The following is a 26,709-nucleotide window of genomic DNA, read 5'->3' as shown; positions in this document are numbered from 1 at the left end:
GTGCGTCCCCAACTCTCTCTCCCTTTCTCTCTCTCTCTCTCTCTCTATCTATCTATCTATCTCTCTTTCTCCCTCCCTCTCTCCCTCGGCCCGTGGAAACTTGGAACTTCGGAAGCAAGGACGAACGGAAGCGTGAAAACGTGAACACAAACCAGCTTAGGAAGCCTATGCTGTCTGTGACCTTGGATTTTATGAGACTATTTATCTTTTTGCCGAAACAAAAATTCCTACAAAGGCTACGAAAAAGAGGTAGGACATGTAGCAACAGTATATCATCCATTTCGTTTTGTTATTCATCAACTTTGAACGCTTCAACTTGTTTTTTTTTTTTTTTCTTAAACCAGGATCATTCAGCCCGGACTAAGTTCCTCACCACCTTCAGTATCTGGTTACAGAATAAATCTTTAATCTATTAAAAGTTCTGATCTGAAAAATGTATGTCACAATAATAGATGAGTTTTCTTCACACACCACAATAGTTGAATTAAAGGCATAATACAACATGAGGGATGCAAGTCACACCACGCCTAGAAAGGTAATTCAAACATTTCCTCGGAATTCTTCTCCCTTGATCGTGACATTACAAGCACTGGAAGATTTTTTTTTTTTACCTGACGTCGGCAGGAGGCAAGATTTTGATTATATAATGCAGATTACTACAGTGGAAGCATTCCATACCCCATGCATTGCACGTCGGATTATTCTCGGTATTCTTCTCCAAAAACGAAACTGTGTTGAACGAAACCATAGAAGTGACTTTCCCTCCATTGTTATTTATTTTTATGTAAACAACATGTTCGCACGAGTGCTACGCCGGAATGAGAGCATGCACCTCCAGCAGGCATAAAAGGCTGCCGTCTATCCCTCTCCTTGTGACATCGATGATGACCCGGTGTGTGTGTGTGTGTGTGTGTGTGTGTGTGTGTGTGTGTGTGTGTGTGTGTGTGTGTGTGTGTGTGTGTGTGTGTGTGTATTTACCTAGTTGTAGTTTTACAAGGCCTGGGCTTTACGCTCGTGTGGCCGTCTCCATATCTACACTTATCCAATTTTTCTTTAAAGCTATGCACACCCTTTGCTGACACCACTTCCTCATTCAAACTGTTTCAAGTTTCAACACACCTTTGCGGGAAACTATATTTTTTAACATCTCAGACATCTTCCCTTCCTTAGTTTTTTACTATGCGATCTTGTGCTTCGAATGTCATATTCTTCTCTCAGGATCAGTTTCTCATTATGCACTTGATCCATTCCGTTAATCAATTTATAAACTTGTATCAGATCCCCCCTCTCCCTTCTCTGTTCCAGGGTTGGTAGATCCATAGCCTTTAGTCTCTCCTCATATGTCATCCTTTCAAATTCTGGAACCATTCTTGTAGCCATTTTTGTAGTCTCTCCAACTTCCTTATGTGTTTCTTTTTATGGGGGTGTCCACATAACTCCTGCATATTCCAATCTGGGTCTTATTATAGTACTTATCAATTTCTTCATCATTTCTTTGTCCATGTAGTGAAATGTGTGTGTGTGTGTGTGTGTGTTTTGATGGACATTAAGACATGATTTCACGGTTCACATCCAAAACTTGCAACCTTGTGTGCAACAATGATGACGTCTGCGTGATGCCCAGTATATCAGCTGACTCGCACTGTTGACGGCTTCACGTCGTCAAGGTTCCTTTACCGAGTTTGGGAAGCAGAATTTTTTTGCGAAAGGAATGGTACAAAAGATCACATGTTATCAAAATGTAAGGTGGTCATCTAGCATGTAATGTGTCCGCAGGCCCTAACCACTATTACACTATACCACACTATAGACACTGCACCAATACTTTCATTATAACAGCATACGAACTGCCTATCGGCCCCGGACAATTCAGCAAAGCCACAACAGAGAGAGAGAGAGAGAGAGAGAGAGAGAGAGAGAGAGAGAGAGAGAGCGAGAGAGAGAGCAGAGCCGGTTTTTGCTATGGGCAATGTGGACGACCGCCCAGAGCGCAAACTATTTGGGGGGCGCAGGAGCGTCCTCAAAAAAAAAAAAAAAAAAAAAAAAAAAAGTGCTCATGAAAATACCGCTCATTTCCACGTCAAGTTGGTGCAGTGGGCGCTGATGTGCCCCTATTATCGCATCAACTTGTTCCTGAAAGTTATACAAGTTGTGTATGTCTGTGTCAGAAAAGATGAGGGGGGAGGATCAACCTGCCGCTGCAGAGAGAGAGTGTCATTCAGAGGAAAAGCAAGGGGGAGGGGGGCAGGGGATAGACTGACACCTCTGCATTATTATAATATCAGCCTGGTATTATAATAATGCAGAGGTGCCAGTCATAAAATAGCACAAGAGATTTCATATGATGATGTAATTGATGACTTTGCATCAAAGAAGGCGAGAAAAGTCAAGTTTTAGATAGATAGTTTTCAACATGCAACAGTTTGAGCAGTGAATTCAGATTATGTTCATGCTCTTGTGTGTTCTTGTTCTTGTTCTCATTTGTACTTAACATATGTATAATAAAAACAAATAATACAATATAATCTATTGATATTATTAATATGATAATATTTCGGGTGTATGGGTGACGAGGAAGGGTAAGAGGGGCTTGAGCTTGAGCTTGAGTTGGGAGTCACCCAGCACTTGCTGTCGGTGTAACCTTTGGATCGGCGTTCTCCCATACACACCTGGAAATGGAAGAGCGGGCAGGAAGTTTGAAGCATTAAAGCTTTCCTCCTCCCCTCCCTCATCATTCATCACATTCACACCTGTTCCCCATCCCCATCCCTGAGGGGTCCCTGCCTTTCAATCATTCTCATACGTTCCCTCCAGGCACTCTCTAAGAAATCTTTCACACCCTCAATCACCCGACCATTTACCTGTCTCTCAACACACAGCCCCAGCAGGTACTCCATCCATTCCCTAGCATTCCTCTCTCTCATCTCACTACATGCTTCTACTCCTATTTCTTCTGTCACTACACCTAACATCCTGTCTCTTGCACACCCATACCCCTCACACTCCAGCATCAAATGTTCTACTGTCTCATCCACACCCGTCTCGCATACCTCACACACCTTGCTTCCTCCATTCTTCCACCTATACACCCTGCTGTTCACCTCCAGGGACTTGGTCCTGGCTCTGAACAGCAGTTCCCCGCGGCTCCCATCATAAAACTTTCACACCTAGGCCGGTCCTTTCTCCGATACCATTCTAGCGTTGTCTTCTCACTCATCCCCCTCCTCCACTCTGCTTTTCCTTTCTCTTCCACACGCCTATTGATTTCTCTCTTACTCGCATCTACACTTCCATGTCCTATGGCTCTTCTAACAAGCATTCCTATTTCACCCACCCAAATTTCTATATTAAACGACTCCTGTGCCCACTGTCCATACACGTTCCATTCGTACACCTTTTTTGCCCATTTACTCCCATCCATCCTCTGCAGTCTAACCCTATACCTCAACACTGCCTTAGCTAACCTTTCCTAAATGTACTCCATCCCATATCTCCTCTGATCGCCTCCACTGCCACATACCTGTTGGCACCTAACGCTATCCTGCCTGTCATGTTCTGCAGAACCTCTAGCCTATTCAGGTCTTTCCTAGTCCACACTGTTGTTTCTAAACCATACATGATGCTGGGGATAGCTACTCCCTTCCATAGTCCTCTAACTACCTCATACTTATTTGCCCTGCACCGTGCTACACTACCTAGCCTCCCCACCCATTGGTTAGTCCGTGCTATTCTTTCCTGCTTGGTCCTTTCACACCCTCTTTCATCCACCCAAATACCCAGATACTTGTACTCCTTTGTTCTTCCTATTTCCTCCCACCCAGCATCCATGTCCTGTTCCTGTCTAATGCATCCCCATTTACTACTAATACTTTACTCTTCTCCCTGCTGAATCTAACGTCAAAATCCCTTCCATACTCACTCACAGCATTCAGCATTTCCTGCAGCTCTGCATGGTGCTCACTAAGGACCACCACATCATCTGCATACAGGAGAATGCTCAGCACATCATTCCCCACTTTCACTCCTAATCCTGTTCGCCTCACTCTCGCTGCCATCTCCTCCACATATAGGCCAAATAGTAAAGGGGAAAGAACACAGCCTTGTCTCACTCCTCTCTCATTACTCACCCATCCAGTCACCAGATCCCCCATACTAAACACCGCTCTTGTATTCTCATACATACTCCTAATGATTCTCACTATCTTCTCACTCACCCCAACTTTTTCTAATACCTTGCACAGCATTCTCCTATCTACTCTATCATAAGCCTTCTCTATGTCTAGAAAAGCTAAATACTTCTTCCTACCGTCCTTTCTCGCTCTCCCTATCACTTCATTTACTACATACATGTTATCCTCACCTCTTCTATCCTTCCTAAACCCATTCTGTTCCTCACCCATTACCCTATTTCTTTCTATCACTTCACTCAGTCTTTCATTCAACACACCACAGAATATCTTACACACTGAATCACACACTGCTATTGGTCTATAGTTCCTAATTTCCTTCCTACTTTTACTACCTCCTTTATGAATAAGTGTCACTCTACTTTCATTCCAGGTTGCAGGCACTCTTTCATCCCTCCAGATCCTTCCAAACAACTCATGCAGCCCCTCAATCACTCCTCGACCACCCTCTCTGTAAAATTCATTCAGAATCCCATCGATACCCGGAGCCTTACCTCTCTTTAGTTTCTTCACATACCTCTCAATCTCCTCCATACTGATCTCTTCATTCATTCCTTCCTCTATTTTCCTATCTAGGGTGATGTTTCCTAAGTTCCTAGCTGGTTCATTTACTCCTCCAATAGTTTTCCAGTACTCTTCTATCTCTCCAATCATTTCCTCCCTTTCCCTAATTCTCCTTCCATTCACTACTAACTCTTCTACATGGTCTACTTTACTACCTTCCTCTCCTCTTAAAAATTTATACCATTCCCTACCTCCTTCTTCACCCTTTCTCCTAAGTTCCTCAATAATTTTCCTCTCCTCATTCCCTCTGGCCCTCCTGATTAATGCCTTCACCTCTTGCTGCTTACTCCTATACTCATCCCACACTCTATCATACTCTATTCTCTCTACCTCACTGTTCTGTCTGTACCTTCTAAGGCTCCTACATCTCCTATTCAGTTGCCTTCTTTCCTTCCTCGCCCTGTCTATCTCATTGTTCCACCACCTCTTCCCTTTCCTTTCTCTCCCTTTACCTCTTGGTTCTGTCCTACCAATACTCTCCTCTGCAGCTATGGTTAATTTCCTAACTAGACTCCTATTACACTCATCCACTCCTCTCTCTGTCTGTGGCCCGTTCTCATCAGTCTTCCATTCCATCTTCTCTATCGCTTCTCTAAAACTATCCCAGTCTGCCTCTCTAACTTTCCACCTTCCCTTCCCCTGTGTAGTCACTTTTACCTTCTCCTTCACACACTCATACTCCAATACCATAACATTATGGTCACTTGCTACATCAATCTTTCTCTCCTCATCCACCCACATGCCTTTTACTCGTTCCCTCGCTTTGTCGTTAACCACCATGTAGTCAATGACAGATTCACTTTCCTTTCCACACCATGTCACTCTACCCTCTGCCATGGTCACATTCAAAATCTCAAGCTCATTCCTCTCCACAAAATCTAATAACAATTGTCCATTACCATTTACTTCCTCACCCAATACTCCTATATGACCATTCATGTCCCCCATCACAATTACTCTTTCATTCTTATTCTCTTGTACCAGCCTTTCAATAATCCTATATTTTCTTTCATTCTCAGCTCTCGCTTCTGCTCTTTCAACGGTCATGTAGCACACAATTAATATTATTTTCTCTGTCCCTACCTACCTTATACTCTAATCTCACTGCCATAACATCCTCACTCATCTCACACTCCCTTACGTCTAACTCCTCTATGTCCACGCCTGCATCTAATCTTACCATTACTCCAACCCTCCCCTTCCTCTGCTGCTTACTCCTACCTTTACCTATCATTCTAAAACTCTGACTCAGTTCTACTCTCTCTCTTAGCTGGGTTTCAGTTACACAGACTACCTCTACATTCCATACATTCATTTCCCTGCTGAGGTCTTCCATTTTTCCAACATCCCATCCTCTCACATTCACACATCCTATCCTCAGACACCCTTTCTCTCTCATCAGTCACTCCCTTTCACACTCCTGCCTCTTTTCCCTCATCTCACACAATCTCTCTGTCGTGGTCACCCATTCAAGAAACCTTCTGCACATCCTCCTGTCCCCCTCACTATTCAGGTGTACACCGTCCCTGTCATACACTCCAAGTGGCAGGGCACCGTCCAAGTCTAGGAAACTGACGCTGTAGTCCCCTTCCCTCTTGCTACATTCTATCTTTAGGTCTAGCACCTCCTGTCTAAGCAGCCTATTGGTTTCCTTCCTCAATTCCTCATATCCTCCGCTCTCCTTCGGCCTACCCAACACCCCAACCACTGCCACTCGCACCTTCTTCTCCCTCTTTACCTCCCTCACACACTCCATCACCTTCCTGACTGTCTGCTCCGGCCCCAGCTGCCTGAGGCCGTTGCCACCTCCCTGGAGTATGAGCATGCCTTCCTGCAGGCCTCTCATATTCTCCCTAGCTGCCTCTACCACCTCCTCTACACCTTTCCCACTCAAGCTCACCAGCTTGCTCTTCTCCCCCCTCATGGCCATGTACGTGTGGGCCCTCTTCACCATACTGTCCCCCACACACACTATGGGCCACTTTGACTTTCCACCCTGGGGTACCCTTCGGGGAAGGGCCGCCACAGCCGCCCTCTCCTTGGCAACAGGATGGGCCTCAGCACCTCTTACCTCCGCCACTACTGCCACCTCTGGGTCTTTCCCAGGAGGGGTAGGTGAAGCCCCTTCACTAACCCTGATGGAGTCCGCTGTGGCCGCTACCCCAGGCTTGGCTGGGGCAGGCAGCATATCCTTAGCTACATTAGCATAGGTCTTCCCAGCCTCCTCTGTCCCCGCCTTGAAGACCTCGGCCTCTTTCCTGACTCTTCCTCAGGTTCCTAACCTCTTCCCTCAAGGACCTATTTTCCCTCTCCACCGCACCAAGACTCTCCATTAGCCCTTAATCTCGCTGTCTAGCCCGTGCTGTTCCTTCACCATGGTCTCTCTCTCCTCCCGCATCTTCCTCACCGTCTCCGCATATTTTTTCGCCTGGGCGCACACCCAAGGCATCTCATCCATCTGCAGTTCCCTATACAGCCGATCTCCCACCTTTTCACATTGGGCGACATACAGTCCTCTAAACCTTTTGTTCATGTATTAAACACTACACGGAGGTTTACCACGCACTGCTACTCCGTCTTATTCCTCGTTTTTTACGATAATACCATGAAAGACTTCCCAAACGACGTTCAGACCAAAATACTTCTCAGGGCGCGGCATGGCGCCGCATCTGTGTCCCGCCGAAGCTGCAAGTACTAGCGTAAACAAAGTACCATTTCATCTCCCAAATTTCCCCAACTCAGCAATCAGGTCTGTTTTTAATAATCAACAACACTGTAGCATACTCCTTTCACCTCATTGCTTGTTTTCTCTTTTACCTATCAGACCTCAACAGCAATGAAAAGTTGGTAATCAGCCATCAGCGCTGCACGTAACGAGTGGTGCTGGTCAGTGTAAGGCGGGTTTGTCACTCAGCCCAAGGCAAAGCAGGTGACACTTGCCAAGACTTGCGCCGCCACGGAGGCAGGGCATTGTAATAGATGACACCACTATCTTCACTTTGTGGCTGGCTGAATGGCAGATGCCATCTCTGGAATTACTTACACAATACAATAGATATTTCATGTCATGCAAATAATTCTGCATTGTGCCTCAGAGCATTTTTTTTTTATGCTAACAACTATCAGAGCCACATCATTACTGCAATATGAAAAGATGACTTTTTTTTCATTCCACTTAATTTTGGTACAATTGAAGAGCAAGGCCCATTACTTACTGAAAAACAAACCTACTTCCATGCTTTCTTAATACTAAAAGATATTTTGTTGATAATGGTATGAGTACTCAATAGTTATTCTTTGTTAAGTACATATTTGTGTTGCAGTGTGTTTTGGAAGGAGGAAGGGGTGGAGGGCACAGCAAGGCCGCCATGCCTCACCTCCTCCAGCCCCGTCAGCTGCTGTGGTCCAGCATTAGTGCAACAAGCAGCATGGTGCTGACACAAGTGCTGACCGTGCCTGACCATGCCAAGGTTAGTCACTGTGTGGGAAGGAATAGCATTTCAAAACTAAAAAATCTGATACCAAGCAGTCCACTATTAGGTAAAACAAAGCAGTAAAGCTTATACTAATGTGACTGACTGAGTAGCATTACATTATTTTTTTTATATAAATATATTCCATTTACTTACTTGGGCATAATTTTTTAGTCTTTGGCAAGATAAAGTAAACTTGCAGTAGGCATCATTTTAAGCAGAGATGAGAAGGATGAACATCAGGAATGAGAACATGAGTACAAAATGTAGAGACTTATAACATGGTAAAGAAAAGTAACAACATTAGTTAAATGATGATGAAAGTTAATATACTGGGTTTTTTTTTTTTTTCCCCCTACCAAAAAAAAGGAAGCCAAGATTCGTCTATTACTGCACCAAGTGCTGCCACCAATACTGCTGCAAAATGTGCTGAATTGTGTCTTACACCAACTGGCTGTGCACCATCCACTGAGCACATCTCCCTCCATCATCTCTTGCCTTCTGCGGATACTTGCGCACCCCAAGTGAGTTTTCTGTACATTTGTTTTGATGTGGATGTAATTCATTACATTCAACAAATCTCTTGGCTGCATCTTACAATCCTTGAACCTCTGCTTAGTATTTTTTTTTATTTCATCAGTGTCACTGCCATCATAAACATTTAGTTTATTGATCATAGCCAACGCACATATATGATCTAATGATCTTTATAGAATCATTGGTGGCAATCCTAACAAATGCCTAACTGGCAATGGTATGTTTAGTAAGACCATGTTTCTTTTCCTCCAACAGCATCAACAAGTTGCAGCTGTCTGACCTGAGCTTTGCTGGGACAGTTGAGCTGGAAGCCCTGGACAAAGTTGAGTCAACACTTATTGAACTTCTCCCATCCTTTAACTGCCTCACCCACCTTGATTTATCTACTCACGGACAGAAAGTAACCCTGCCCTCATGTTCCTCAGGAGTGCTGGAGGCAGTGGGACACTGCTGTCCAAAGTTATTGCTGCTTAATCTTAACCACAATAACAGGGTAACCTCAGAAGGATTGTTGCACCTTTACCCAGGCGAGCAACGACCAGGTTGTCTCAAGCTGGAGCAGATCTTCGTTCAAGACTGTGGTGCTGAGCCTGAGGATGTGGCTATGCTGCTGCATTTCTTCCCAGCATTGCGATTGGTTGGCTTCAGAGAGCTGGGTACGTCCCTGCAGATACTACATTCTCAACCTCGCTGGTTCAGGGGAAGGCGGCGCCGGAAGCCACACCGTTACAGACTACAGCTAACACACGTGGACAACACTTTGTCACGGGTACAGCGATGTGATGGGGAAATTGTGGATTTCCTGGTGGAGTCATGCCCAGAGGTGGAGAACCTCAAGATTCGTGTGTGTGATGAGGACGTGGGGCAGCTAGACAGACTAGGGCAGCTGCGGCACCTGGAACTGAGATTCTACACGGGCATCCACCATCCTATAGGCACCACTACTGTCAACTACCTGACAGGACCTGGTGGTGCTGGTCTGGTCTCCCTTACAATATTCTGCCACCGCCTTCACGCCTATCACGCAGCTACTATTGCCAAAAGCTGTCCCAACTTGACAAAGCTGTACTTCTACGCCAACATGGCTGTGGCTGACATTCCCCTCTCCTCCCACATCAACAACATGCAGAAATTAGAGGTGAGTGACTCAGGTCAGATAATAATTGTATAGTTCAACTACATGATTAGCAATGACAAATTCATAAGTATATAATAAGCTAGAGATTTGATTTTATACATTTACAGTACTTGAATGTGAAACTATAAGATTAAGATTATAATGATTAATCACTTGTGTAAAAGTGGCATGACTTTTTGTTGATAAGCTAAATGTCTAAGCCAGTCATAGTGGTGTAAGTGTGCAGCTTTGCTTTTGTCTGCTAATTCATGCATAGCATAAGGTTGTGAAATATTGAGTAACAGGACTGACATTAACCCTGATCTTTATACACATTCTAACACACAGTGAGGATACATAGACATACTACTATATATAAGGACTAACGAACAAGAAACCATTCAACCCACAGGTGCTTAGTTTGCGTCTAGGACATGACGAGCTGACCATGAGTCCTACTGCCTGTGATTTGCTCCTCTTCCTAGTGAAGGATGTGCACCGCCTCCAGGAGCTGTACCTGTTGGTGCGATCCCTTGGGGTGACTCACAGCTTCATTGCATCACTGCTTGCCAAAAACTCACTTCCTTCTCTCAAGGTATATGACTTTCAAACTACACACACACACTCTCTCTCTCTCTCTTCTCTCTCTCTCTCTCTCTCTCTCTCTCTCTCTCTCTCTCTCTCTCTCTCTCTCTCTCTCTCAATAATTTAGATCTTGGATGAATTATATCAGTAAAATACAATGCAAACAAATTATCTTTCCAGCAAAAAGGTAGTTAGGTAATCTATGGTTGTTAGGTGACAGAGGAGTACCACAGGGCCATTGAAATGAACTGCACATTGAGGAGCATCAAATTCCAATTTCAATATAGAATTAACTTAAAATATAAATTTCCATTTAAACAAACTTTCTGTGACTCAATTTAAAGTAGTAATAATAAATCTGCCTTGTAAGCTCAAAATATAAATGCTGATGTTCCCCTGCACAGGTTTTCATAGCTGATGCACCAAGAAGGACTCTGGCAGCCCCTATGCTGGAGCTAAACATTGAAACAGCATACCTGATCATCAACACATGTCCAAACCTGCAGATGCTTGGGAACCTTATCTGCTGGAACATTACTACAGAGGAGGTGTGTGTGTGTATAATTCACAACGGTCACCTACTGGTCACCGAACTAGCCTTTATCCTAAGGAAAGAGCTCAGAACTCAGACTGATCTTCGGGTAGGACTGAAACCATACCACACACCAGGGCAGCAAGGCTACAATCCCTTTAATTACATCCTGTAATTGCTGCTAGAGCAGTGTTTCCCAACCTTTTCGCAGCGATTACCCAAAAATACAATTTCACAATCATCCATTACCCCAATGAACAAATACTCGTAATATAGGAAAAAAAGTAACTGTATTTCATACTTCAAAAACAGACAAAATAGAAAATATGCAACACAATAATGCAAATCTATAATACGAAAAGAAGTAATTTTAGTTCATACATAGAAAGCAGAAAAAATTAATAGAAATCTTCATTGAAATTATGTGAAAATGTAAACTGATTGCCTCATCCCATGCCAAACATCCATTACCCCAAAAATATGGGGTCATTACCCCACTGGGGTAATTTACCCCTAGGTTGGGAACCACTGTGCTAGAGGAACAAGGGCTACACATTAAGAGGCTTGCCCATTAGCTTTGCCGTGCCAGGACTTCGAACTCGGGCCCTCTCGGTTCTGAGCTGAGTGTGCTAACCACTACACTACGTGGTGTGTGTGTGTGTGTGTGTGTGTGTGTGTGTAATTCACCTCGGTCACCTGCTGGTCACCCAGCCAGTCTTCCCCATTACAGAGCGAGCTCAGAGCTCATAAACTGATCTTCGGGTAGGACTGAGACCACAACACACTCCACACACCGGGAAAGCGAGGCCACAACCCCTCGAGTTACATCCCGTACCTATTTACTGCTAGGTGAACAGGGGTCACACATTAAGAGGCTTGCCCATTTGCCTTGCCGCTTACCGGGACTTGAACCCGGGCCTCTCGATTGTGAGTCGAGCGTGCTGACCACTACACTATGCGGTGTGTAATTCACCACCACCACCACGGTCGTCTGCTGGTCACCCAGCCAGTCTTCCCCATTACGGAGCAAGCTCAGAGCTCATAGACCGATCTTTGGGTAGGACTGAGACCACAACACACTCCACACACCGGGAAAGCGAGGCCACAACCCCTCGAGTTACATCCCATACCTATTTACTGCTAGGTGAACAGGGGCTACACATTAAGAGGCTTTCCCAGTTGCCTCGCCACGCCAGGACTTGAACCCAGCCCTCTCGATTGGGAGTCGAGCGTGCTAACCACTACACTACGCGGTGTGTGTGTGTGTGTGTGTGTGTGTGTGTGTGTGTGTGTGTGTGTGTGTGTGTGTGTGTGTGTGTGTGTGTGTGTGTGTGTGTGTGTAGGTCATTGCCCTAGCTAATTTCTTTGTGGAGGAAATATTTAACACAATAGTTTCTCAATAACTCAGTTCTATAGTTTAGTGGTTATTTTTTTTTATTCTTTTGCTACTTCTCAAGTATTTTCTATTTCAAATTTTTAAAAGGAATTAAATAGCTTTTCATAATGAAGTATATTGACTGACATAATTTACAGTTCTCTCTCACCTTTTATCATTTGCCTCATGTTTATGTATAGAAATAAATATACACACTTGAGACACTATAATGCATACAACTGTAATCATATTTAGACTTAAACACCAATACCAATATCAATGAAAATTTTTATGAGAAAGCAGCAGCTATTTAGTATTGTTCCGTCCACAGGTTGCTGAACTGCAGGCAATGAAGCGACTATGCAACTTTGACCTCACCATCCTCTACAAGCACTCAAACAAGATCAATGACAAGTTTACCAACTAGTCAGCCAGCCAACCCACCAATCAGGCAGCATTGATCTTTCCCACCAGTGGCGTGTTAACCCATGGCAGGACCCAGGGCTACAACCTCCTTAGGACCCCTCAACATCTCTCCCAAACACCCTAAAGCAAACCCACATGCTATCCTTAGGCCATCCCAGACTATGCATCAAAATTTCACACAAATTGAACCATTATATAATTTAATGCATCCTTATTGTCTCTCATATCAAAGAGGATTCCTATAAATTAAATTCAGTGATGCATAGCATGTGATTGGTGTATCTGTGGTGTAATGATGCATTTGCCCTTGGTCTAGGTGCTTCAGCCTAGTCAGCCTTATAGAGAATGCAGTATTGTTCCCAATGTCAAAGTTGTAAGAAAATTCCTATAATGTCAAAGAAGTCACAAGCTATTAAATGAAAGGATTATTAATCATACCTGAAACAAAATGGTACAAAAACAAGCCTTGCAAACTATATATGCCAGAGAAATAATTATTTATATAAAGTACACATCAGTAATCAGTATTTTGAACAACTTTCAGCAAATTTAACAAAAGGTAGCTACAAGCAGTCATGGCAGGTGATGGTGATAGAAGTAATTTCACTAACTACACTTGCAAACAATTAGGCAAGTGATAAGGATAGGAGAGTTTTAAAAGATGTTGAGTATTTAATAAGAATTGGTTAGGTAAAGGTAGGTACCCTTGATGATGTTAAAGCAAAATATAAGTATTGAAATTACTCCATAGACCCTACTCCCTTTGTGGACGGTGCTGTGTTTGGTAACGGTGTAGAAAGTATGACATCTAGATCTACTGGAAGCCTAGTCATCCTTAACCAATGGACAACAATGTGCTAATGTCATTTAAAAATTTCAGTGTTCAAGTTTCAAGATTCACTGTTTCCTTCTGCCAGTGTCCGTGGAGCATCACAGTTACTTATGTGTTACTATATTATACACTGTGGTGTGATTGCAAGACTTAATATGTTGATGCCATCCTGTTCAAATTACACCTGGTAGTGCTCCATTTTTCTGTACAATGTCATTAAGAATTAGCAATGTTTTGTAGTGAATCACACCTGTTCTCAGTAACACTTATTGAGATGATGTTAAGCAAAGTCAACAGACTAATAATCATTGCATAGAGAGTTACAAGGTCCTAAACCACCATGCCAACACTTGAGTATGTCATTATAAATTATACATTCTCAAATTATTTTTGTACAAAGATGTATCTACCATGAAGTATTGTGATAATAAATATTAGTGTCTGGGATTGTGTGTTTTTGATTACTGACCATAGCAGTTAAAAGACGCATTTAAAAAAATATATAAAACTACTAAAATATCACTAAAATTCTACTTTTTTTACTAAGACTGCGGCGACACTATAAACAACAGGTACTACATATCAAATACTGTCATAACATTATAACAAGCTGGTCGGCACTGACGCACATTATGGTAAAGCAAATAACGGCTAACATGGAGACAATTTGCCTGTATGTCATTCTGCAATGCATGGGACTCACACCTCTAATGTGGAGAGAAGTTACAGCAACCACCAAACTCCATAATGCCAGAAACACAAACATGACCATGGATTATGCCACCGCCATGCCTGCCACCCACAGTAATCCCAGTTTAGGCTCTAAGGCTGCATACCAAAACCACAAACGTGCAAACTGTCATAATCTGCCCAATCACCCAGGTTGTACTGTACGTACCTACCACACCACCACTGCACCATAGACACTACCCTGCCACCTCTCCATCGGTGTTCCGTACCTGAAAGCACTACCCCACCGGCTCGACCAACGCCATCCTAACCTTACAGCCTTCAAGGAAGCTTATGTCTTACCTCAAACTTCCACGCCGACTTTACTCACCCAAATGACGCGCAGGACTTGATAAGAAACAAACCATAAACTCCAGCACACGAAAGAAATAATCACAGGTCATGGATAAGGATTCCATCCACCGTACACGGCCAACCGGAGCGCTGTGTCGGTTCAATGTCTCATCACGCCACGCTGATTCAAGAAAGTGTGCTGTTACCTTGGCTGTTCTGTTATAACTTATGCACTTCGTCAGAGGGAATAGAGGCTGGCGAAAAATATTAAGATACGGAATCAGAATGCAGTTATATATTCGATCCAAGAGGGAGAATGAGAGAAAAAAAGTTTTGGAAAGGAAAAGAATAACCCTAGGCTTACTTTCGGGTATAGGTAAATCTGATACTACCGTATAAAATCCGCATTCCTATGAATTTTGGAATTTCATTCGAGTATATCTCACGGAATTCTTTCGACACGCTCACCCATGTTCTGTAGTGTGGTCTGGCTTACTCCATAATCGAAGTGGTGCACCTGAAGATGGAGGAGCCAGTCTCGATTCCATCACGGGCCTCCCTGCAAGGTTGCCTGGAGCTTCATTACGGTCACCAATAATTGAGATGGAGTTGATGCACAGAGAACACATGGTGATGCAGGGCACTGGAGCAGAGGACAAACTCTAGTAGACATACTCTTCACTGAAAGACATTCATATTTTTGAAGTGTTATACTATGGATAAATTGTGCATTGTAGTCATTATTATCATAATCCTCCCCTCGCCTCCATACGTGGATGGCATAGTTCAAAGGCGGATGGAAAGGCACACTTGGTTTGGTAAAAAAAATAACTCATGTATTTTGTAAAACAATATATTGAAGGAACATCAATGAAGATACCTGAATATCCCATCCCGTTGCTTGTGCTCGGCCTCTGCGTCTTGGTGTAACACACACACACACTGAAGATTTTTTTCTTTAATATGCAAACAGCACCTCCTTAAAAAGATACAGATATAGAGTATACAAAAAAATATGTTGAATAACGTTAGCAAAATCTTAAGATATAGAACATGATTGTGCGAAGCCATCTGTTCGGAGCCCTGACCGTCTCTGCTCCACCTTTCTCGTGGACAGAGTAAGAACACTGACTCTGCTGCTGCTGCTGCTGCTGGAGATCCGCGGTACCCTCCGAGTTCAAAACTTCCAGCCGTAAGTGATCAGCTCAAGATCAAGATTTTGCTTGCGGAGTGTCACCTTGAGGGACTCGAGCTCGGCCAGACGCTCCTTGGGCAGCATCTTGAGGGCGAGGCGACGCAGATGCGGGCACGCCGTCAGCAGGTCCATGATAGCGCCATCCGTAATCTGACGCGCTCCTGACAGACGCACGTCCTCTGCCTGGGTCGTAGCAGAGGGCAGGAGGAAGACATATAATTCATTAAGCTGATATGGAAGTGATTTCATATCGAATACACTATGGTACTTTCTACTCGGAGAAAAACTTACTAAAGCCTATGTATCAATGTATCCCTCCTAAAACAGTGTTCTTTAAGGTTGAGGTCACAATTCCCTATGAAAGGAAGTTTTTTTCTTACCTGGGTCAGAGCACCTGCCGCGATGGCTCGAGTGAGATGCTCGTCAGTTAGAAGTCTGCAGGAGCCAAGGTCAATGCTAGAGGCGGCGGACACCCACACCAGCGCCCACTCCACCACCTCTGCGTCCAAGTCAGGATTCGTGATGGGCAGAGTGACCAAACGTAAGCTTTCTATCTTGGAGACGGGCGGGGGCGGAGGAGGGTAGGGGAGTGTGGGCGTCACTCCATCCAGAAAAAGATGAGTTAGGGATGGGAAGGTGTCTGCAAGGCGAACCAGGTGGACGGGGCGTGGCTCCAGGAAAGACAGATGCAGGTGTGTAAGGAATGGCGCGCGGGAGGCGGGCAGCCAATTCTCCTGCTGCGGCAAAAACTGCATCAGAGTGAGGGAGGTGAGGGTAGGTACTTCACTCAACACCTCCTCGACGTTTGGGGCATCAGAGGGACGCCGTGCCACCAGCGAGCTCAGGTGTGGGCAGAGGGCGGCCACTGGGGCCAACGGTGGCAGTGAAGATTCGGCGAGAATGAGTTGTGTGAGGCTTAAAGGAGCCTCCCGTCCAGCCCTTACTGACAAGTCCAGAGCCTCACCTGACCAGCGACACGTAAGAGATGTGAGGGCGGGACAAGTAGCCAGCAGCAGGACACACCCTAGCGTGGTGACACCCGTGCCCCAAAGATTGACAGTATGAAGATTGGAAGCAGGAGCCTCGGCTGTACCCTTAAACACGCCAAGAACCACCTCCCGTACTGGTCGCGCATCATCCGTCAGGCCTAGCAGGGCGCGCACGCCCTTGTCAGTGACGGCTGAGCAGTAGGACACGTCCAGGGTGCCGAGCGGTGGAGTGGCTTGAGCCAGGGCAGCCAAGTGGGCATCTGTAGCGGCGGGAGTTATAACAAGCGAGGTGAGACAGGTCATGTAGCACATTGCCTCACTCAGCAGACCGTCTAGCGAGGTGCGAGGCCCCAGGGTGAGCGTGAGGGAGGTGAGGTGCTGGGGGTGGGCGTGCAGGGCCTCCAGTAGGGTCTGCACCAACGTCGGATGCTCTAGATGAACATCAAGGCGACTGACTCCAGCCGTGACGGCCGCCACCGCCAGGCGCGCCACTACCGTTTCTCGCAACCCTACAGCTGCCTGACTCAAAGCAACTGACAGCAGAGCAGGAGGTGCCTTAAGGGGAGCGCTCACCCCCTTCCCTCGCCCTGCGGCAGTGTTGAGAGCCTGCAGCCAGGCGGAAAGTGCCCATGCCTCCAGTCGTTCAGGGGGCCGCAGCCCCACCATCCTGTCAGAGGACACAAAGACCATTAATTAAAACAATATACTTGCAAATCTAATCAATTAGTTAAATCATTAGTGTTAGTGAATATACGTTGGAACTTTCTCTGGCGTTAGTATCCAATTTTAGTCTCACGAGCTTGCACTCTATAGCTAGCATAAACGCACGCACGTATGCGCGCGACACACACACACACACACACACACACACACACACACACACACACACACACACACACACAGTTCTTTCATGAACGAGAGGAGCGGTGCATCACCTTGGATGATGGCAGAAAAGATAATTTGGTTGAGCCCGGCAAGGAAGTGACGGGCAGCGCACAATGGTGGGAGTGTCAGTGTCAGTGTCAGTGTCAGTGTCACTGAGTTCAGACTCAGTGACAATTGTAGCCAAGACATCGCCATCCCTGACAACATCACTAAGTGAATGTAGCAACTCTGACCACCAAATAGAAATGTTTTGTATTTTAGGTACAAATAGATAATTAAAGAAAACGTGGTGAAATAAATACTGATGACATTATTTAGAGACCGCTTTTTTTTTTTTTTGCTTGTTTTTTTGACATGATACCAAATGTTGGATGAAAGTTAATTGTTGTGATAGAGATCCTTTGCTGTTTATTATAATGAAACACACACACACACACACACACACACACACACACTCCAATTCTAACTTTTTTTCGCATACAAGATTGCTGCATTAGTGTCTCAGTGCCAGTGTTCAGCTTGATGCATCGTGTACAGTACGTCACCAGCGGAAACAATCCTCAAAGAACAAAACGCAACTAATTTTTCTTGATGTAGTGATGATACCGGGTGAATGAATGATTACGATACAGAAGGCTGAGACCTTTTATATTATATAGACTTTATATTCATTATTGACAGATTACTGAAGGAGTGGGTAATTACTGCTCAACATCAGCACTTGGACGAGCAGCTGCCTTTCTTGTCTTGATCTCCTTTTCTAACCATATGTTTGCAATGATGACTTACTCATGATTTGTCACCACCAAGACCTACCACAATCGGCGACTCCCTTCGTTGGAGTACTCACCTGTAACACCACACTGGAGCTGTGCTTACACCTCCTCATCCTCGCCCTCCGTCACCTCCACCCGGCGTGATCTCCTCCTCCACTTCCTATAAACAGAAACAGCTGATTTTAGCAGACGATGACACCAGATGCTCCATCCCAGTCAATACGCTATGAGAGAAAACGGAAACAAAGCACCATTTTGAGGAATACTGTGCTAGATTAGCGTCTCCTGGATATAATCCTAAATAATGTAGGGTTTGTGGCCTATATCTAACTGGCTGTAAAAGGTGATACATCCAGTGTGTAACGTATGTAGTGTGCTAATGTACAGGAGGATAAGATATTGTGGAACCCACTGGTCTCTATTTTCATTTACTAAGTAGAAAACATCACACATTAACGGATTAGTCCAGTCAGTGGGTCGCCACGTCATAAACAGATACTCATACATGAACAGTACATCAAAATAAGGTGTGTGTATGTGTATATATATATATATATATATATATATATATATATATATATATATATATATATATATATATATATATATATATATATATATATATATATATATATATATATATATATATATATATATATATATATATATATATGTATATGTGTGTGTGTGTGTGTGTGTGTGTGTGTGTGTGTGTGTGTGTGTGTGTGTGTGTGTGTGTGTGTGTGTGTGTGTGTGTGTGTGTGTGTGTGTGTGTGTGTGTGTGTGTGTGTGTGTGTGTGTGTGTGTGTGTGTGTGTGTGTGTGTGTGTGTGTGTGTGTGTGTGTGTGTGTGTGTGTGTGTGTGTGTGTGTGTGTGTGTGTGTGTGTGTGTGTGTGTGTGTGTGTGTGTGTGTGTGTGTGTAAATGAGAGAACATATGCAACAGTCGCTGTCATTGTGTGTGTACATAAAATATCATCTCAGGCATCTAGCAGCTGTTCTTGCTGCGGTCATACTTGTGTAATCTATTCATTCTTAATTCGACTTTTCCTTTGTACGGTGAGCTGTGGATTAGCATAATTGCCTTCCACACAATTTGCATAATTTACATAGCAATAGAGGCCACAAGTATCCCTTCACCCATTAGGAGTGATATGTTCCTACACTTAGGCGAGGAACTTACTGGGAGTGGTTCTCGCCTTCAGTGCTCAGCGAATGCCTGAGATTATTTCACAAGTTCCGTTATTGCTGCACGCTACAAAAATGCTATTATAGTGTGTCTACTCCAAAGTGGCTCCTGGGTCTCAGTCTGAATGGTGTCCCAGGGAATGCGTGGTTGTCAGATCTTGAGGAAAACCGTGAGCTATCCTTGTAAAAAGTGCGTAGATCAACAGAAAACAAGTATTATTCACATCAAAATCAATTGCGTTATCAATAAGCTACAATATGTTTTAAATCCGGGAGCCATTTTTAGAATAGACAGACTATAGCAGTTTACTTGCAATCAAATGGCTTGTGTCACTCGAGGAGGACAGTAATAATGGACATTTAGAGAAAAGAAAATGAGATGGGTAAATTTTTAATGCTGTATGGGATAAAATTAGCAATACTTGTAAATTTTATGAAGTCGGCAGAATGAATAAATAAATAACACAAGTTTTTAAGCTTTAGACAGAAAATATGTAGCACTTGTGATTTTTTTTGTTATTGTTTAAGAGGCCGTGAATACACTCTCTCTCTCTCTCTCTCTCTCTCTCTCTCTCTCTCTCTCTCTCTCTCTCTCTACGCACACGCACGCACGCAGGCGCACACACACGCACACGCACACACACACGAAAACAATAGCGAAGGTCGATTCTGGTGGATTATTGCTTATCCTAATCCCTCTCTTCTTACTCCCCCTCACTCACTCTTGTCGCTCACTCACTCCCTCTCTCTAATTACATTCTCTCTCTCTCTCTCTCTCTCTCTCTCTCTCTCTCTCTCTCTCTCCCCTTTCCACTTGTGTCGTTTCCGTGGACACCTGTACAGGAGAATTTTTTAATTAATTCCCTTATAAATACAGGTACGCGAGGTCTCCCTTACTTCCACTCAGATCCTCAATCATTCAAATCCAATTCTGTGCCATAACTTTTCTCTGTGCCTTAAGATACCCACTCCCTGGCTTCTTTCCCTCACTACGGCCTCTATTAGTGATTTTATTAATAACCTGCTGAAGTGGAGCAGATGGAGGAGGAGGAGGAGGAGAAGGGGTAAGAGAAGGTGGTGCTTCAAGATATGATTCCAGCAGATTCCAATAACCTCCTCAAAGCCTAAGTTCACGTATACTTTAGTGGTGCAAGTAGTGGAGGCGGTATTTGAGGTATGAATATAGCTGGGTGTGTATGTGATTATTATTTTCTATATATGGTGGCAGTGGTGGGATGGTAAGGCCCGTATTCAGAAACGCTTCTCATTACGACAATTTTCCAAGGTCACAATAAGACAACTAGCTGGGTATTCAAGACAGTTCTCCTTTTAATAAACGAAAAATCTTGCCAATCTATCACCAGAACCATAGAAATACCCTTGAAAACACAAATACCTTCAACTGGAGTCTTTAGAAAGCAGTGATGGTGAGAGAGCAGTGTTTCAGAATACGGGCCTAAGAACGGCGCACGTGGAAGTATCCGGTAGTTGAAGTATGAATATAGAGACGTACATGAAAGCATCCTACGCTTATTATTTGCTATATATGGTGGTGGGATAGCAAGGACGGCGCACGTGGCGGTATCTGTAATTGAAGTACAAATATAGACACGTGCAAGAAAGTATCTTACTATATACTTATACAAACGGTGACAGCAAGAACGACAAGCACGACACCAGTTCTCGCAGGTGACACCATAAACAAACAGCGTAATAGGATTAAGGAGCTTTGCGATTCCCTTAATTCTTTCCCCCTCCTCACCCCCATGGAGCACTGGGTTGTATCCGGCGTCCCTCCCTCCTCCTATTAGACGTGTCTCGGATGATGCGCTGTACTATTGTCAGGCGGCAGCGGGAGGGAGGCGGTAATCCGGTCATATGAAATGGCTGACGCAATCTGATACTCAGCCTTACACTCACACTCACTCATTTGCCGTAGCGTGAGCCTTTTAGAGTGAGAGAAGATACAGAGGGAAAAGAAATGCCACATCTTCCAATGATATGTAAGAGTTATAGCATTAGGAAAGGGAAATAAATAGGGTTTACTGTGAAGGGACTGTAAAGAGATAGTTTGCTGTTGTTGTTGTTGAAATAAGAAATAAATACCCAAGAGATTAAGTGTGTGTGTGTTAGAGTGTGTTAGAGAGAGAGAGAGAGAGAGAGAGAGAGAGAGAGAGAGAGAGAGAGAGAGAGAGAGAGAGAGAGAGAGAGAGAGAGAGAGGAGAGAGAGAGGAGAGGAGAGGAGAGGAGAGGAGAGGAGAGGAGAGGAGAGGAGAGAGAGAGAGAGAGAGAGAGAGAGAGAGAGAGAGAGAGAGAGAGAGAGAGAGAGAGAGAGAATAAACAGGACAATTAATTGAAGATAAGAAAAAATTACATGCAACTTGACAACTTTATACACTTTTTAAATACAAGTCTCCCCTCCCCCCAAGTCTCCTTCCCTCTCCCTCTCCCTCTCTCTCTCTCTCTCTCTCTCTCTCTCTCTCTGGATTAGAGGGTCGCGAACATCTGGCGGGGACGTGGTGGGCCAGATAATGTGAGTCAATATTTGTGCACAGGTGATGGTCAGGTGAGGCAGAGGCGAGGGGAGAGGAGGTGACGCAGGTGAAAGGAGAGGGTATGGGCTGAAGAGACAGAGAATGTGAGGACACGGGAAAGGGTGCATGCAGGTGAAGAAGAATAAAGGAGAGAGCAAGGGGAAGAGGACATGCATGCGAGAACAGCAGAGAGGTTATAGATGACATGAGGGGGACCTGGAAATGCTGGAAATGTCGAGAAAATGTGTTAGAAAGTATTGAAAGCTTTTATACATATGGGAAGAATATGAAAAGACAATACAGATCGTCAAAATATTATAAAACGTATAGGAAAAATAGAAAATAAATAGGATGTTAATTGTATAGAGTAAGAAATATTGTTGCTTGATATATGAAAGAACAGCAGTGAAATATTTAACTGAAAAGAAAATATAGATTAAAAGAACGTTATCATGACTATGTGAAGACTAGAAAAGGCGTAGAATGCAAAGAAATTGTACATGGAAATACAGAAAGGTTTTAGGTAAATGAAGAAAAGGATGAGGGAACAATATCCGAGTAGAAGACAATAATACAGATGTAGTAAAACATAGGGTACGCAGAAATACTTAGAATATGGAGAGAAATATACAGAAAGTATTGAATATTTTAAAATTACATAAACCAACACCATTGAAGCAGAAACAGATAATATTGGTGAGTGAAAAGAACAAACACAAAGAGAAAAAGAAGTATTCAAAAACGTATCAAGAAAATACATAGAAATCACGATATATATAGAGAAAAAAGTTGTATTTATGAAAAGATAAATAATATTTGACTGTGAATAGATAACACGTATGATTACAGCACTATTATTTTGAGGGGTAACACAGCACAAACAGAAAAGCAGGGAGGAACAGAAGAGGGTGGCTGGCGAGGGGAAATAATGAGGGGACAAAGGTGTGCGGTAATGAAGGATTAAGGAAGAAAAAAAGGGGGGAAAAAAAGGAGGAAACACATGTGGTATATAGATTTATTGTGGACCTATATTTGTTACATTTCACATCTTAATGATCTCAGATGTTACTGGGACAAAATAACAGTCGATCAATCAGTCAATTAACCCCTTCAGTACCTGGACGCGTTTTCATATTCATTCTGCTTACTATCTGGTGATTTTATACACCTTAAGAAACTCATGTGCGGATTAAAATAGTGAAGACTCTGGCCATTAATCTTCTGCCCTCTATCGACACGCTAGCTAATGTGTATAAAATCGTCTAATCATATCCAAAATTCGTAGTAAAATTGCGTCCCAGTACTGAAAGGGTTAAATCAAGTAACATGATCTATTTATCTTTATCATCTAGAGAACATAAACATTTAACACAAGGAAAAGGAAAACAAAACATGTATCCCTAACACACACACACACACACACACACACACACACACACACACACACACACACACATCACATCACATCGAACACAAATCAAAAATAAAATCAGGAATGGCAGACAAATTATCGGAGGTCGAACTTCCCTCACAAACACTCGGCCCTATTAATGCTTTCCTCTTTACGGATGATGAGTTAATTAGTCATCGGGTGGTTAGCAAGGCCGGGAGGGATGGCAGGGGAGTGGCACAGGCTGGGATGCGGAACAATAGCCGAGGAACATTTGAATTTACCGCCACGTCGATCCATTTAACGAGGAGGAGGAGGAGGAGGAGGAGTTGGGAGGAAGGTTAGGGACGGGGAAAAACAGGGTGAGGGTAAAGAAGGGAGGAAGAGGAGTGGGAAAAGTGATTAAATATGGATACAGGGCAGGAAATGTAAGGAGAGAGGAAGAATGAGGAAGGAAAAGAGTGGCTAAAAAGAGAGGTATAGAAAAGGAAAAGGAGAAGAGAATAATGAAAGAGTAAAGAGAGAGGAGGAGGAGAAACGAAGGGTAAGAAAGGGAGGAAGAAAGAGAATAGGGGACTAAAAGAGGGGAAGGGAGAACATAGAGGGAGACGAGGGAGAAAATAGAAGGGTGAAGAGGGGAGGTGAACGAGAGGAAAGGGGGGAGGGAAAAGAATGAATAGGGGAGAACAAGGAGGGGATGAGAGAGAGAGAGGGGAGAGGAGGGGAAAGGGAGAGGGAGAAAGAAGAGGAAAATGGAGGAAAGATGAGAATAAGAAAGTGAAGCTGAAGAAGAAAAAGCAAGATTGTCACTTTTTCTCCAATGACTCGAGTTTCTAGAAAAAAATATTAAAAAAAATTGACCAGCTAACATTTTTTTTGGGGTATTTCTTCAACCTTTTTGGGGAACCTGTAAATTTGCCTGGCATTCGCACTGACCTTCCTTTTTATTCAAATTCTCCTTGGCCAGTTTCCTTGACACACAAAAAAGATAGACAAGATAAATAAAGCAAAATATAATCTACTTCCCATTTCCCTCAAGTAAAAATAGAATAGAATAAACAAACTAGATAGATCAAAGAGGGTAGTAGTAGTAGTAGTTGTTGTTCAAGAAGAAGAAGAAGAAGAAGAAGAAGAAGAAGAAGAAGAAGAAGACGAAGACGAAGACGAAGAAGAAGAAGAAGAAGAAGAAGACGAAGACGAAGACGAAGAAGAAGAAGAAGAAGAAGAAGTAGTAGTAATAGTAGTAGTAGTAGTAGTAGTAGTGATAGTAGTAGTGATAGTGATAATAGTAGTAGTAGTGATAGTAGTAGTGGTAGTGATAGTAGTAGTGGTAGTGATAGTAGTAGTAGTAGTAGTAGTGGTGGTAGTAGTAGTGGTAGTGGTAGTAGTAGTGGTAGTGGTGGTGGTGGTGGTGGTGGTGGTGGTGGTGGTGGTATGGTGGTGGTAGTAGTGGTGGTGGTGGTGGTGGTGGTGGTGGTGGTGGTGGTGGTGGTGGTGGTGGTGGTGGTGGTGGTGGTGATGGTGATGTTGGTGGTAGTGGTGGTGGTGGTGGTGGTGGTGCAGCTGGGGGAGCCACGTGTCAGGGCAGGCGAGAGGAGATGCCCCACTGTGCTGCCGACCGTGAAAACTGCCATTATGTGGAACTGCCGCCTGCTGATGTGTGAGGGGTGGCGTGGGGCTTCACCTGCAGCTTCTAGGGAGGGGGGGTGGTGCTCAGAGGGACTGGTATGGGTGAGGGGTAGGTGGTGCTGGTGATGGTACTTTTTCTTGTGTCAATAGAGTGTTATGTATTTGTCTCTATTTCATCATTATTTTATCTTTTATTTCTTGCCTCTCTATTTCTTCTGCATTTATTTTCATCTTCTTTTCTGCATCTATTCGTCTCCTCCACTTCTTTATTTTTCCTGGTCTTGTTTTGTTTTTTAATTCTTTCTACTTTTCTTTATTTAATTTCATCTTCTTTTCTGCTTTGTGGTTTAAGTATTTGTGTTCTCCATTTTTTTTTTTTCCTGATCTTTTATTTTTTGCTTCTCTCTACTTCTTCAGTATTTAATTTCATCTTTTCTGCTTCTCTCTTTATTCTTCCCTCTTCCTTATTTTGCTTTATTTTCTTCCTCTACCTCTTCTTATTCTTCCTCTTCTTAAATCATTCTTCTTAGTACATTTTTCCACCATATAAATGTTCTCCACCGTTCCAGCGTATTTTCTTGACATTTAACACGCTCTAGTGGCAGTCATTAAGTTTTCAAGAGTGTTTCCATAATTCTAGTAACAGTTTATGGACGAGATTTGACTCTAGTAGGTATGAAAGGAAACTGTATATGCTGGAACGAGTTTAGTATGTGAAGTTGCTCCTTTTCTTGCTTTTATCACTCTTTATTGGCATAGACAACGGAAAAGATTGTACAAGAGGTTTATTTTACCTTTGCTAGGCCGGCGAATTGTTTCAAGGGACTGTAGCATACAAGTAACTGTCTAAAAGTTCCAAATGATTATGAGAACCTTTGTCTAGCAGTGTAAGGGTTCCCGAACTCTCTCCTGTCACACACAAACTTTGCTCGCCACTTCCCGAGAGACAACAGACAAAGCGCCATGTCCCTTATTTAAGTCACGCTGGACACGAGAGAGGGAAAGGCTTAAGTTTGTATTCTTTCTGTCCTTTCTGCTTTTCTCTTCTCATTCCATTCTTTTCCTCCTGCTCTGCCATCACAAAAATAGTCAATGAATCAGTACTTTTCTCCTTACTCCTTTCTATTTTGTTTTTCTTCCTTGCATTTCACCATCACAACTTCTCTCTCTCTCTCTCTCTCTCTCTCTACTAAACAATGTAAAACGACGCTCTGTATCTAAGTCTTTTTGTACTAATTCCTTGACACATTGGAATGACAGGAAAGGTATCATCAACCAAACTTCATTCTACTCGTAACTCTGTACATTCCCTATTCCCTCATCCCAGAGCATTCATTCATTTTCCTCCTCAGCCAATCAATTAATCATTTTTCCTCTTACTCCATTCTTTCTTCCTTTTCTTCTTTATGTTTCGCCATCACAACTTGTCTCTCTCCCCTACTACGCAATGTAAAACCACGCACTGTATCTTATT

General features: G+C 43.5%; 2 protein-coding genes and 1 non-coding gene across 6 annotated transcripts in view; 1 reads left to right on the top strand and 2 right to left on the bottom strand.

The window, feature by feature from the left end:
- On the top strand, positions 1-14,075 carry LOC123504323. Of its 2 annotated transcripts, none has more exons than XM_045254748.1 (7): positions 1-249; positions 8,075-8,221; positions 8,594-8,748; positions 9,017-9,899; positions 10,291-10,473; positions 10,868-11,011; positions 12,702-14,075. In XM_045254748.1, exons 2-7 carry the CDS (start codon positions 8,120-8,122, stop codon positions 12,795-12,797), a joined length of 1,563 nt encoding a protein of 520 aa, XP_045110683.1. In that variant the 5' UTR covers positions 1-249; positions 8,075-8,119; the 3' UTR covers positions 12,798-14,075. The 2 variants fall into 2 exon arrangements, with proteins under 2 accessions (XP_045110683.1, XP_045110682.1); XM_045254747.1 differs by lacking the exon at positions 1-249 and adding an exon at positions 7,365-7,500.
- On the bottom strand, positions 12,180-12,251 carry Trnag-ccc. The gene has a single exon. It is a non-coding gene; the product is annotated as a tRNA-Gly (tRNA).
- The window catches only part of LOC123504325, a 67,693-nt gene continuing 54,249 nt past the window's right edge, over positions 13,266-26,709 (bottom strand). Inside the window, exons 3-6 of one of the 3 annotated variants that reach the window (XR_006674814.1) lie at positions 18,571-18,656; positions 16,227-17,502; positions 15,532-16,029; positions 13,266-15,332 (exon numbers count right to left, since the gene is read on the bottom strand). Coding sequence is in view for 1 of the 3 variants with exons in the window: in XM_045254751.1 (XP_045110686.1) it covers positions 15,829-16,029; positions 16,227-17,501 (1,476 nt within the window). In the remaining 2 variants the exon portion in view is untranslated. Of the gene's footprint in view, positions 15,333-15,486; positions 16,030-16,226; positions 17,503-18,570; positions 18,709-26,709 lie in introns of those variants that run through there. The other 2 variants (XR_006674815.1, XM_045254751.1) reach the window with 2 other exon arrangements.

Source organism: Portunus trituberculatus, chromosome 15, assembly GCF_017591435.1.
Source record: "Portunus trituberculatus isolate SZX2019 chromosome 15, ASM1759143v1, whole genome shotgun sequence".
In the NCBI taxonomy this organism is placed as follows: domain Eukaryota; kingdom Metazoa; phylum Arthropoda; class Malacostraca; order Decapoda; family Portunidae; genus Portunus; species Portunus trituberculatus.
The sequence above is the reverse complement of the archived record's forward strand: the minus strand, read 5'-3'. Positions and strand labels throughout refer to the sequence as shown.

What these genes read in the sequence shown, in the direction of transcription:
- LOC123504323 (XM_045254748.1), top strand. Translation starts at nt 8,120, where the DNA reads ATGCCTCACCTCCTCCAGCCCCGTCAGCTGCTGTGGTCCAGCATTAGT. An exon ending in ACAACATGCAGAAATTAGAG is followed by an intron (nt 9,900 to 10,290) that starts GTGAGTGACTCA and finishes TTCAACCCACAG; the next exon opens with GTGCTTAGTTTGCGTCTAGG. An exon ending in GGAACATTACTACAGAGGAG is followed by an intron (nt 11,012 to 12,701) that starts GTGTGTGTGTGT and finishes TTCCGTCCACAG; the next exon opens with GTTGCTGAACTGCAGGCAAT.